General features: G+C 43.4%; 2 protein-coding genes across 11 annotated transcripts in view; one reads left to right on the plus strand and one right to left on the minus strand.

The window, feature by feature from the left end:
* Positions 1 to 4,017, plus strand: part of CARS2 (cysteinyl-tRNA synthetase 2, mitochondrial) — a 55,855-nt gene extending 51,838 nt beyond the window's left edge. For all 5 annotated transcript variants that reach the window (XM_064143754.1, XM_064143750.1, XM_064143749.1 and 2 more), the window contains 2 exons: positions 702 to 962; positions 3,854 to 4,017. In XM_064143754.1, coding sequence (XP_063999824.1) covers positions 702 to 962; positions 3,854 to 3,928 — 336 coding nt within the window. In that variant the 3' untranslated portion in view covers positions 3,929 to 4,017. The remainder of the gene's footprint in view (positions 1 to 701; positions 963 to 3,853) is intronic.
* A 1,018-nt stretch (positions 4,018 to 5,035) lies between these two features.
* The window catches only part of NAXD (NAD(P)HX dehydratase), a 51,096-nt gene continuing 43,462 nt past the window's right edge, over positions 5,036 to 12,669 (minus strand). For all 6 annotated transcript variants that reach the window (XM_064143745.1, XM_064143748.1, XM_064143746.1 and 3 more), the window contains 2 exons: positions 9,466 to 9,586; positions 5,036 to 7,312 (listed from right to left, as the gene is read on the minus strand). In XM_064143745.1, coding sequence (XP_063999815.1) covers positions 7,162 to 7,312; positions 9,466 to 9,586 — 272 coding nt within the window. In that variant the 3' untranslated portion in view covers positions 5,036 to 7,161. The remainder of the gene's footprint in view (positions 7,313 to 9,465; positions 9,587 to 12,669) is intronic.

Consider the following 12,669-nt stretch of genomic DNA (forward strand, 5'->3'; position numbering starts at 1 on the left):
CAATCTTTATGTCTCCTGAAGGAGCTCAGAAGCAGAGAGGGGCTGATGTGCTCTGGCTCTGTAGAGGCTTACAGCCAAGGATCTGTTGGAGTTGGTGGCTGGGCTTCCCTTGTTGTATTGTAAGGATGGTGCCAGGCCTTTCCTTCATTGATTTGTCAAATCCCTTCTTAATTTATGCACACTTCTGGCGGCATATTGGAAGTTTCCTGTGGGGATGAGTTCCAGGGTTGGGTTAGGCAGCATGTTATGTTCACCTGAGAGCCCCCTCGAATCACAGAATGGGTAGGGGTTGGAAAGGACCTTTGGAGATAATGGAGTCCAACCCCCATGCCAAAGCAGGACCAACTAGGGCAGGTCATGCAGGAATGCATCCAGATGGGTCTTGAAAGTCTCTAGTGAAGGAGTCCACAGCCTCCCTGGGGCAGCCTCTTCTAGTGCTTTGTCATCCTTACAGTGGAAGTTCCTGTGTTCCCTGCTCCATGACAGCATTTTTCTGTGTAGGAATATGCTGAGCTACTCCAAAGTATGATTCCCCTGTAACTTTTTGTCCAGCATTAGTGAGACTGTGACATTTTAATCACACCCATACACGGAAGATGCACAACGAGGAGAGGTGGCAAGGCCTCAGTGTGTGCTACTTGAGTTGGGGTGGGTGTTTAAAAGTCCTTCTCAGATTGCAGAACAACCTGTTTGATTTCTAGGTGGCTCTGGGAGGAGACAACTCTGCTGTGCTCTCTAATGTCATCGATGAGCTTGTCAGGTTCCGTGCCAAGGTCCGTCACTACGCGCTTGCTGTTCCGGCAGCAGACGACACTGTGCCAGGGGAGGGTGCCACGGGAGACCAAGGACTGAAACAGGCCCAGAAGGAGAAGAGGCAGCAGTTAATGCGGGAGAGAAAGCCACTCCTAGAGGCTTGCGACAGTCTGCGCAGAGACCTCGCTGCCTTCGGAATCCACATACAGGTAAAAGAGAGTGACCTTCTTTATGAGGCCCACAGCTGTTATTTGAAGGCAGCATTTGTTCTTGCCCTGCTGCCCCTTCAGCAGCTTTGTCTTGTGCTCTGTTAGCTGTGATTGCAGTAGCAGGAGAAGGAAGCCCTTGCCTGGTTGTGCTGCTGGCTTTCTCTTCTGTTGCCTCTCAGCCTCCTGATTCCATGCAAGCTGCACCTACTTCTTCAGTGACTAAGGCTGTGCTATTTAGACACTGAAAATATGGGAATATTCAGGAATCCCTTAGTTGCCCAAGCTCAATCTAGAAGGAAAGGACTGAGTAATGTGTGCAATCCTTAAACAGACTGTGGAGGAACTGGAAAGTAAACTGAGAAGACTTATGAAAGCAATGCCTTCTGTTTGCCCTTTCTGCATTCTCCCAGGCCCTCATGAGAGAGACTTTTCCATCATCAGCAGCTCCATTCCCAACTGCTGAGCCATAAGTACATTCCCTGATTCCTTCATCACTTCTCTTTCCACCCTGCTTTCTGCTCTTAGGCTCTGCCTAATGCCACAGCTCTTTTCCTGTTCCGTCAGAGTCTCCTGCTGAAGTGAAATCCCTTCACTGGCTTACTGTCTTCTCCTAGTTCAAGGTGTTATATTCTACTTCTTTAAAAGGGGCTGCTGCTTCCAGTTCCTTTTGCTTCACTGTTCTTCTCACCTCTGCTCCAGCCCCTCTTGGGTCAGTGTTGCTCCTTACATGCAGAATAATCCTCCACTTTATCACCACTGTCTTTCTCCTTCCCTTCCTCCAGTTCACATTGCTCATCTTTCCCTCACTTGGAACTGCGCCTTGTGCACAATGGCATTAGGGGGTGACAGCACACATCCTCTTTTATTGCTGAACATGAGAGCTGTCACTTGTCAACATACCTAATGAAAGCAAGTATGAAGTGTGTTCAGCTGTCTCCTGATCTCAGATGAAAAGTGAGTGTGGTGATCAAACTGGAGTGAGGGCCAAAGCACAGCAGCGGGTGAGCTACAGCTGTGAAAGCAAAGGAAGACTGTGCTAAGTTGGAACATCTGCTTCCTGAACTTGTTTGTACGTAGCTAAATCCTCATTTCACATGTCTGTCAAGAAAGTTTGTGAATACAGACAACTGAACTGAAGCAAAGTCTTGGAGGAGATGACTCCCTTTTGATCTATTTCACAAACAGCTGCAGCTCCACCTCCGCCCTTTTGAAGATTTGTTTCGATTTGCTTTTAAAGGGATTTATGGACATTTAATAACTTCCCAGAAATTAGCCTTGGACAGGATACAGCTCATTCCACTTATTTCTGGAGCTTTTCAAATAATCTGAAGCTTGGCATAATCCTTCTCCTGCTTGTAGTTTGCTTCTGAAAATGAAGCCTGCATGCATGTATGTGCACACACAAGCATGCGTCTGAAGCTTAACTCCTGCTGTTTATGGTGGTGCTGAAGAAGGTTTGCAGTGAAGGTTGCCCAGATCTTGCAGGTCCCAGAAGAGTCCTGCAAACCGAGTGATGCAGCTCTGCAGTTCCTCACACAGACTTGCCAGGGCACACATGTGACAAGATATGGCCCTGCCCAAAGCAGGGCTCTTGCTGCCCTTGTGCTTAGCACAAGTCTGTTTGACTAGGGTGGCCAGTTGCCCTAGGCTGGCTGTTGCCAAAACTGCCAGGGTAACAGCACCTAGCAGCTGGGTCCTGCTTGCCTAATAAGCACTTGAGGAAGTAATTTGAATTTTTCTTTTGTACTCAGTCTCTGATTTCTGTGAAACTTTCATGAGCTCCACGATATGCACACAGTTAACACATCTGTTAATGTGTTCTCCCTCTGTCAGGTGTGGCTGAACTCAGCCACCAACTTCAGTACATGTGCAGGAGGAAAAGCAGCAGAACAGACAAAGCAGACAAGCCTCATCACCACTCAGTGCAGTTGTCTAGGAAGCCCTAGTTTGGGGCTGTGTGGGAAGGGGATGGTCACTCCAGAATCGGAGTAGCAACTTAGGGCATACTATAATGATTTAATTCCCTTAAAATAAGCTTTGTAGAAAGGGTCATTTCCCCTTCAGCTTGCAGGCTTGTGATTTCTGTGAACTGGTTTCTTCTCTCATGCTGCTCAATGCAGACATTCTGGTTCTCTGAAGCTATGGAACTTGTAACAGATTAGAATATCCACCAGTCTTTCCATGTCAATGCAGCCTGCTTCAAATGTAAGCTGATCTGTGCTACTGCAGTGAAATGCAGTAATTAGGTATTCATGTGTCAAAACCTGTTATCACATTGAACATTATTCAACACTCCATTCTAGACTCATTTTCATGAGTCAGGGCTCACGTGACAGTGTCATACTCCAATATTTTGACTTCTGTTTTCAATAATTGCAGTCAACCCACTAGATCTTAAGAGTCATAAATGATCAGTTTGACTGCACTACTCTTTCAAAAACTAATGCACTGCTGTCATTTACAGCAACAGGCTACTATCCTAGAAGTCAGAGGGTGATCAAATGTTAGGCAGTATATTCTCACTTACTGGCCATCAGAGCTGTTTTCCATGTGTGTGAGCCATTTAAACATGGAAATGCAATTGCCCAGGTCCCCCAGAAGCTTCCCATAGGAGAGAAGCTGCAGCTCCTTCTCCCTAAGAGGTGACATTTCTGTTGTGTTTGTTTCCTTAACTGGGAAGAATTGTCTGGGTTTGTTTTACAGCTTAGAGCATTATTAGTAACAGTGGCATTCCTCCAAGAGGGCAGTGCCACCTCGCTTTACCCCACTGGGCCAACAGCTTTGCTGTGTGAAGCTTGTTTAAATTAAACCTGTGCCTCCAAGTATTTGCATGTGTATGGTACCTCTGTGATCCAGACTGCTGAGACTGACCCACTTACTATTTCTTCCAGGACAGAGCTGCTGTTTCAACTTGGGAAATCAAGGAAGGAGGGGAAGCAGAGCAGCAAACTGAGAAAAAAAGCTGATCTGTCATCCACGGACTTGTTTTTTTATTCCAGTTGCTTTGTTAACAGTTGTAAATACAGTTTCCAAATAAACTCTTTGGGACAGCGTGGCTCATGAAGATAGAAGATAAGCTGAGCAAAACCCTGGACACTACTACTGGGTAAACACAGGACTTACAGCAGGTGCGTGGGCAATGCAGGTGGTGGAAGCATCCAAAATACAGGGCAGCAGGGAAGTGGGGTGGTGTTTGACACATGCACCAGTGTGTTCTCATGCAGGAAATACCTCAGCTTCAGTTGCACCCTGCTTTGCTGAGCTGGCTCGAAGCATTTAATTGAAAGAGTGAAGGCAGAGGCAAGGACTTAGGCCTGGCTTTGAGAGTGAAAACAGTTTTATGCCCAGTGGTTTAAACAGTTGTGTTCTCCTCAGACACTTGAAAGATGTTTTGAGACTTGAGGTCTTTGCTTATTGCAGTGTTGCTGGTTTGGCTTTGTGAAATCCTGTAACTGCAGCGTTGTGTTACCCTGTTACCCGTATGGCTTGGTAACTTTTCAGTTTGCTTTTGCACAGAACACATTGAGATTCCCTACCACTAGAGTGCAGGATCTCTCAAGGAGACAGGAAAAGATAAAATCAGCATCTTTAGTTAATGCCTGTTCAGTTGCATTTTTTCTTTTGCCGTGTATGTGTTAAAGTAGTTCTCTGGATAGCGTGGCTGGGAGTAGCTGCTTACAGAGGAGGTGACCTGTGTTCTAGTGGCTGAGTTTATATGGGGCACACTTTACTTAGAACAATGTAGGAAAAGAAAAGCAAGAACATGGGTTCATCTACAGGGAATTCAATTTGAAAATATAGTTCACACAAGTAATCTGTTTAAAAAGATAAAGGCTTCCTTTTACATTGCTGAGAACAAAAGATGTAGCTGTTTCTCCACTCCCTAGGTGGTTATTGGTGCGCCTAGATGGAGGGGGTCTTCAGTAGCACTCTGTCAGATGCTTGTTTGGCACTGTGGGTATGTTAAATATGCCAGTGGCTGTGCTGCTCTAGTGAACTAGAAAGAATGGCAGAGAGTCAGCTTGGCTTCCCTGGGAAATGGGATTGGAACACACCAAACGAAGTACACACAATTCATTTGCTATTATTTTTATTTCCTACCAGAAGAAACTGCTACATTTCCAGAATGTTTAAAAATTGTAACAATTTGTATACATTAGTGAAGAACAGAGTTACAACTTGTGTAGATTTTAAAACCAGCAGGGCAGGTTGAAAGTGGTACTGAGCTCTGTTAACTTGATTGACTTCGCCTACAAATGCCATTTAGATTGCAATACCACTGATGTTCTAAATACAAACCCAAACTGTTTGTTTTTAAAAGAAATAAGAAATCCAGTAGCTGTTTTAAAATCAGTTTTAACTTCCTGATTTTATTTAAAAGGAGTCAGGCTTCTTAAGTAGTTTTGCAGGGGGTAAAAACAACACTAGCTTAGCTCCCCCAAAGATGCAGTTTACAAAACTGCTTAAATTAAACACCAAAACTCTTATCAGTAGACTTTGTTCTAATCTAAAAAGCCTGTGAACCCTCATAGACCAAAATGAGCAGACATTTAAAAACCTGTTTTAAAAATAGGCAGCTGGTTTAATAAGAAAAACAAAACCAAAATGCATTGGGGTGAGGTAGTAGTCACAGTGCATCCAGAGATATCAGCTATAAGGGCTGAAGGGGAAATACTTGGAGCAGCCATTCTGATTCCAGGTGCTTTCTTGGGCAGCTATTGCAGGACAGACTGGTATGCTTGATACTATGCTCCCATCTAGAGCTAGATGTCTGGAAGAGTGGCTGCAATAAATATAACATCTGTTGCAATACATAGACACATTATATGCTTGTTCCTGGGCTTTAATGAGTATATACACCAGGGCCTCAGTTATAGAGCTAAGGGCAATACCCAGCTAAATGTACTTCACATGAACTTGCCCCTCTCTCCAGATTGGTTCAAGCCTCACAAGCTTTGACTGGGTTTTCAAAAATTTAAGCAGTGATATTGTGCAAAACCCCACCCAAATTTCTCCCTTTATACCCAACACTCATCTGCCCTGCCAATGAGCCATCTAGTTATGGCCCAAGAGTAGAAGTCCTGTCCGTCTTGCTCAGGATCAAGCAAAAAGCCCCTAACTCAAGTGCTGCACTTGGAGCTCAAACAGCAACCACCATTTTTCTATTTCTGCCTTTGACTTGCAGCATACAGCTGCCTGCACAACACTGCGAGGTTCAAGAATGTGCTGCTGGCTGCCTTTTGTTCCTTCAATTCTTGCCTGCTGGTCAGTAGTTAGCTACCTCTGCATCTGTACACTGATCTGAGCGCTCCATTCAGCAGGCAATGTGAGCTTTAAAAATGATTCAGTTCTTCGTGATCACTGTTTAGCCAAGTCAGCTAGGCAGCACTAAGCTTCTTACTGCTCCAGATGATAATTTCACAGAGTTCATCATACTGAGTTCTAGATGGGTCAAGGCCAGCTAAAGGAATAGAAAACACATTTTTTTCAGGTAAGTGTAATTACTGTTTAATGCTAAGATAACCTACAATATAGCCTTACTCTGCAGTAGAGGAACCTTTCTAAAAAGAAAACACAGCCCCAAACCCAACACTTTGCAGGAAGGGGACTCTCATCATCACAAATGCTGCCTCTGGGACTGGGAATGGGAAAAGGCAACTAAATACATTCAAAAACCTACAGCAACTCTCATGCATTCCCTTTCCAAAGAGGCTTACTTTTTGATTCTTAGTATACTAGCATGGCAGAAAAAAATGAAGTGCAAGAGCTAATTCTAGACAGAGGGTCTAAGACTGAAAACAGGACAAGCTTGGTGCAATCCAAGAAATTCAGTTGAGCTGGTGGAAGAAGTTTTAAGTATCAAGTGCATATTTTTTTTTCCTGTTCACATTTTAGTTATTGCTCAATAACTATCAAAAAGAACAGAGGAATACTTTCAGTTTAGTTTTATTATATTATAACAGATCTGCAACTACAGCTTATTTCAGCCAAAACATTTCTTGTATTCCAAATTCTTAAAAAATATCTACATGAATAATATTTTTCTATTCTTCAAATTAAAAAAAACCCAAAAATCTACCTATCATACCAATGCTGCTACAGCACTTGAAAGGGTGCATTACTTATGTCACTTCTACGGGAAATGCAATTACTCCTGCAGTCATTGTTCTTCCTTTCCTTCTTCTCTGCTGCTTTGGCTTCAGGTTTCAAAGAGTTTGTTAAAAGCTGTTCCGACTTCTGAAACCATGTCAGAGGCAGTCATTGAACGTCCAAATTTTTGAAAGGCTTGGTGGTTAGACTGCCTCGTAAGAGAGCAAGCTCCAAATGCAGCCACCAGAAAGGGATTTTGACTGAAAGAGAAAAAAAAAAATCAGCATTATCAACCAAACTTGACCATTCCTGTGTAATTTGTAAGGTGCTGGACATAACCTTTGTACTCAAACGTTTGCCAGCATTGTGTGGCAGGCTTCCTGAGCAAGCAGCTTTGTGTGTCAGACTCTGACATTGTACTTCGTGGCACAGTGTGTGACTGAGTACAGTGACAGACCACAGAAGAAACTAAGGCACGTTCTCTTTATGCCTCCTAAATGCCTATGAACAGCCTAAGAGAATGCACCCAGTCCTCAAGTGCTGAACCTCCTCCAGAGAAGACAGCACAGTCCTGCCACCTCCAGAGTATCTTTTCAATGGCTAGGCCCCAGCATCTGGTTCTGCTACCTTACAGCACCAGAGCAGAGAAAAACAAATGCAGAAAAAAAATCAGGGCTCCATTTGCTGTTTAAAAACTCACAAAGCTTAGGCATGGCTGGGACAGAGCTGCCTGTAAAAGTCAGTAAGGATCTACCGATTCCCATGCCAAGTTTTGTGAAGGATCGTGATATAAAACACAGGCAAAGCAGAACACAAGTTTACAAATGAGTACACCTACCAGGATAGTTTTCAGTATCTTTTCCTTAAAAACATCAACTTACTTCTACACCTTGATGAGTGCATTATTTAAGCCAGCTTGAGAGTCAGTCCTACATGCCCCAAAAATCTGAAACAAGGGCTGTGCTTCTGGGCTCAAGACAGTTAAAGCTCCTATTTCTAAGGTTACTGCATGACTCCAAAGGCACCACAATAGCATCCTGTCTACTTAACAGAAGAACCCATCTACTACTGTACCATTAGCACCTCCAAGAGCCATGAACAAGGTCAAGTGTTTCAAAATCCTGCCCTGCACAAGCCCATTTCGAAACATCAGAGCCAGGCACAGGTGTGGAAGGACTGGCTGGACTGCCTGTGTTGCAGCCCATAAACTGATGTCCTTATTAACAGAACCCAAAAAACTCCTCCTCTCCTGAAACATAAGAGAGAAAAACTGGACTGACAGAGCAGGTGTTTGAGATGGGCTATGTTACCACCACCCCAGGAGACACAAAGCATTGCTGATGACCGCTGTATTCTCCCACATTTCCTTCATCTACAAAACAAAGGAGTTTGAGCAAGCTGTTGGGAAAGTCACAGGAGACCAAATCAGGGAAACCTGGAGGATGTGTGCTGCCATTTGCTAATCTCTCCAACCATTTAATGCCATGCAAAAAGGAAGTCATCCTTCTAATGAAGTAAACCAAAACTTCTCCTTTAGTGACAGCTGCAACTTCAGATACACAATCCTGGGTTTTGCTTTTTAATTAGGGGATGTTAGATTTCAGAATTTTAAAGTGGTTCACCTGTTCCTGCCTTCCTCCTGGGGGATCATAGTGCAGTGCTCTCACCACAATGAAAAGCACAGACCAGTTAACTCCCACACACATTTGACTATATGCATCTGCAACCAAAAGACTACAGAAAATCTTAACTCCTTACGATTCAATAGCTCGTTTGGTTTTTTGGGAAGTCCATAATGGTTTGTATCAACCTTCCTTTCAACTTTATTTAAAGCAGCTACTTTCATAGAAGGACAATGTGGTTATATAGATCAGACAGGAACAGGCATCATTTAACAAAAGAGCCAACAAATCAGCTGCAGCTGCACATCTGCTTCAGGTATGACCAAACTGAACTGTCATTTGGCCTTAAAATGGTTACCCTCTCTGAGTTCTGTTTTATTTTCAAGTTCCAACTTAGCTGCCTCACTGAATTACTTAAGATACAATGCAAGAGGATTCACCAAATTATAAGAACAAAGGTAAATGACCGTTTTTTTTTGCTTTATAAAGATGTTGCTGCCAGTGACTAACCATCTTCTTCCTGCTTTCTGCCAACATTCAAGTTTTGAAAACATACATCTCTTAGAACTAATGCAGGCTCACACCCTTCTGCCTCAGATGTGAGAGATGTTAGATTACTGAAGAGTTTGTCTTACTATGATTTAAACTACTACAGAGATTTTTCCCAAGTACGTGGATGCCTTAGCCCCAACAGCTCCAACTGCATTTGAACATTTCTGTAACAGGTCTACAACAGTTGCCACAGAAGAACACACTCACAGACTCAAGATACTATTAATTCATATTCATACCCATTTGTTTTTTCTGCTCCAGCAAGAAAGGCCCAGTGTGCTAAGACTCCAAGAGAACCAGACAGGAGGTCTCCCTGTCCACCACATCTCCGGCTGCTTCCTTCATGACTGCATACAAGTACTATGGACAGACAAACAGACAAAAGAGAGTCATGTGCATTTTTCCTGCTATTGGCAGTGCTATGGCCCTAGATGTGAGGGTTAACCCCTGAGGCACAAGCAGTTATCAGAGGCAGCAGCATAGACTCACACCATTCTCAAAAGACAGTATTACTACAGGAACATGTAAAAGATACTTGTCTAATGATTCTTCAGACCTTGGCAAAGAACACTGCACAATGTATATATGCTTTCTCCACTCAGCCTGCACAGAACATTTAGTCACTGATTCACATGAACTGATGCTGCTGCGATGAGCCTTCTCCCTTAAGTGGACCACGTCCCTCTGCAACACTGTGGCACAAATACAACCGTCCAGAGCCTCTGACTTTCAGTTTTCACATGTAAATAAAGGCATTTCACAAAGAGCAACCACAAAACAGAACTAAAATCTCCCATCTTTTGCCATACCCATCAGAAAGATGCTACATTGATGACTAGCCTTTTCCCTAGGTTTTGTGAAAACCATAGGCAGGACATCTCTTTTTCTGCCAGTCAACGGTGTCCTCAGCATCCCTGAATGTTTCTGTCAGCAGTGTCACTGGATAGGCTCTATCAGAATACTCAATGTTGCATTTCTATTTAAATATACAAAAGGTCTTGGTCAAGCTGCTCTCTTTGTGGAACTTTAGCTACTCAGAACATGCAAATGATTCCTCCAAATTCAACTCCTTTGCTCTCCATTCTCAACAAATCCAAGCAGGAATCCTGAAGGAAGGACACATGGCATACAAAAAGAAAACGGCATCAGTTCTGCTACCATTCCCCAGACTTGCTTGTGTGTATGTATCTACCCTCAGCTTTCCTTCTTGCTTGGCTATGGGATAACAAAAAAACCCACCCCAAAACAAAAAAGCCCCCCAGCCCCTCCCAAAACCAGGAGAAATGTATTTCCCTCTCCTAAAGGACTGGAAGAGATGGCAGAATCACTTGTGGACAAGTAGTGAGTGTCAGCACCTCCAGTCAGCTACTGTAGAGCTACTAGTTTCAGGACTATGTATACGCCGGTTTGTGCACTCCTGAGCATGCCAAGTGCACAAGCAAGACACGGCTTGGACAACAGTTCCTACCTCAGTGTTCTCTAGTCATTTTGGCTGAGTGTCTCCAAGATACATGAGCCTGTTTAGAGGAAGTCCTAGCCATATTTCTTATAGGGATTTTTTTCTCTTGCAAAATAATGGGGGGGGGGGGGGAGAAATCTGCACAAAATTGAAGGACTTGCAGGTAGATTTTAAACAGTAAGAGGCAAGAAAGTCCATAATGCAAGTAAAGCCTTCCTGTTACTCAATGCAGCAAAGAGTTGTACTTCACTTCCATGTCCCACTAATTTTTCCAGCAGTAATTGCTGGGCTCACGAGTTGTGCATTTTTGCTGCCACTGAGAGGGCAAAGATTCATTAGTCACCATGAATGGAGCAAACATCGCTGCAGCTTTGCCAGCAGTTAATTTTCCCAATCACTTCCCTCTCCTCCCCCCTCCTCCCCAAATTAAGATTCTAGAAGGGTTTCTCAGTGAGAAGTAGTTAATGTCAAATTTCACAAGTGTAATGCTCTTCTGAGTTATCTATTTGAAGAAAGTATGCCCTTTTAGGTGGCATGGGTTATTTCTCTCTCTTTTTTTTTAAATAGAGTTCTTTGGAGAAATTACCTCTAATTCTTCTACTTTGAAGATGGTATCTCACAGGATTTTCACTTTGAGGGCTTGAACTCCTAGCAGGAGGCAGGATGGAAATCCTCTGTTCAAAAGCTTTGGGGCCTTCTGACTGACAGCTGAGCACAAGCCCCTGCTTATTAGCTGTATATCACCATCTGCCACTATTCTGTAGCCCCACAACCTTCCAGTCAGTTTTGAGCTACACAGGAAAGCAAGATCTCCTCAAACTAGGCCAATTAAAATATCCTGCTGCAGGAGAAAAAAAAAAGTAGTCTTTTGTAAGTCTCAAGTATGTGCAGACTACCTCTTCAGGCAACAACAGAAAGTAGACCTTTGTATGCTGCACAGAGATGCTGGAAAACAAATGCATGCAATACCTTCAAAGAAGCAGAATTATTGGAGATTCACTTGAATGAGGGAGGGAAAGGAAACAAAACACTTGAGTTTCTTGTGCAGAGGCTCAGTTCCTCAAAGAACATCTCAAAATAAAAGGATGACGAACAGCACAACAGGCAATGGGAAATGGAATGAAAAACTCCTCTGAAGTATAGTCACCGTTAGAAGCTTTTAAAGTAAAAGCAGGAATCCCACACCACCATCAAGACAAACTGGCATACTGCCAAATCCACAAAGGACAAAGTCTTCCTGATATGCTCTTCCCAGCTCTCCTCTAGAACGACAAAAATAAAACTGCCACCTTCCCACTCCCATAATCCAACATCCCCCACTAAATGTCTGTGACCTGCTGTGAAGACAGCTCAAGCAGTTCTTTCAAGGACCACAGGGGTGACATCCTTATGTGCTGCACTGAGCAGTGACAACCAGTGACAACGTTACAAGACTTCGATTAGATGGATATGACTGAACAGTCACTGATGATGCTGAGAAGGGAGGCAGTTCTATTCCTCAGGGAGATGCAGAACAAAGTATTTACACGAGGGCAAAGTATTTTTCAGTCCATCACTCAGTGAAGCTGTACTACGTTCAGCTAGGGATGAACACTTGCACCAGAAAGCCCAGAAATGTGGCTCTTGGAATAGCTGCGGAGACCAAGACACTGAACAACAGAGAAACTGTAAAGACTGAAATCACCACAATGTGTCAATACTGAAAGGCAGTAACAAGGGCCACTTAAGGTCAGTCAATGAGTTTGACACCAATCTCAGTCAAAATAATGGAGAGGTTCATCTATAGTTCAACTGACAGATCTTAAGTGATGGAAACACACAACTAATGCCAGGCAAATTATCTACTGGGGCAAGGCATCTTTTTTTTTAATGGGTTTGGGCAACCAAATCTGGTATTGTTATCATAAGGTGATGATTTCAACCATGCCTCAGCAATTAAAATGCATATAAATATTGACAGAGCTGGATGCAACAAATACTTCAC

Source organism: Pogoniulus pusillus, chromosome 5 (genome assembly GCF_015220805.1).
Source record: "Pogoniulus pusillus isolate bPogPus1 chromosome 5, bPogPus1.pri, whole genome shotgun sequence".
In the NCBI taxonomy this organism is placed as follows: domain Eukaryota; kingdom Metazoa; phylum Chordata; class Aves; order Piciformes; family Lybiidae; genus Pogoniulus; species Pogoniulus pusillus.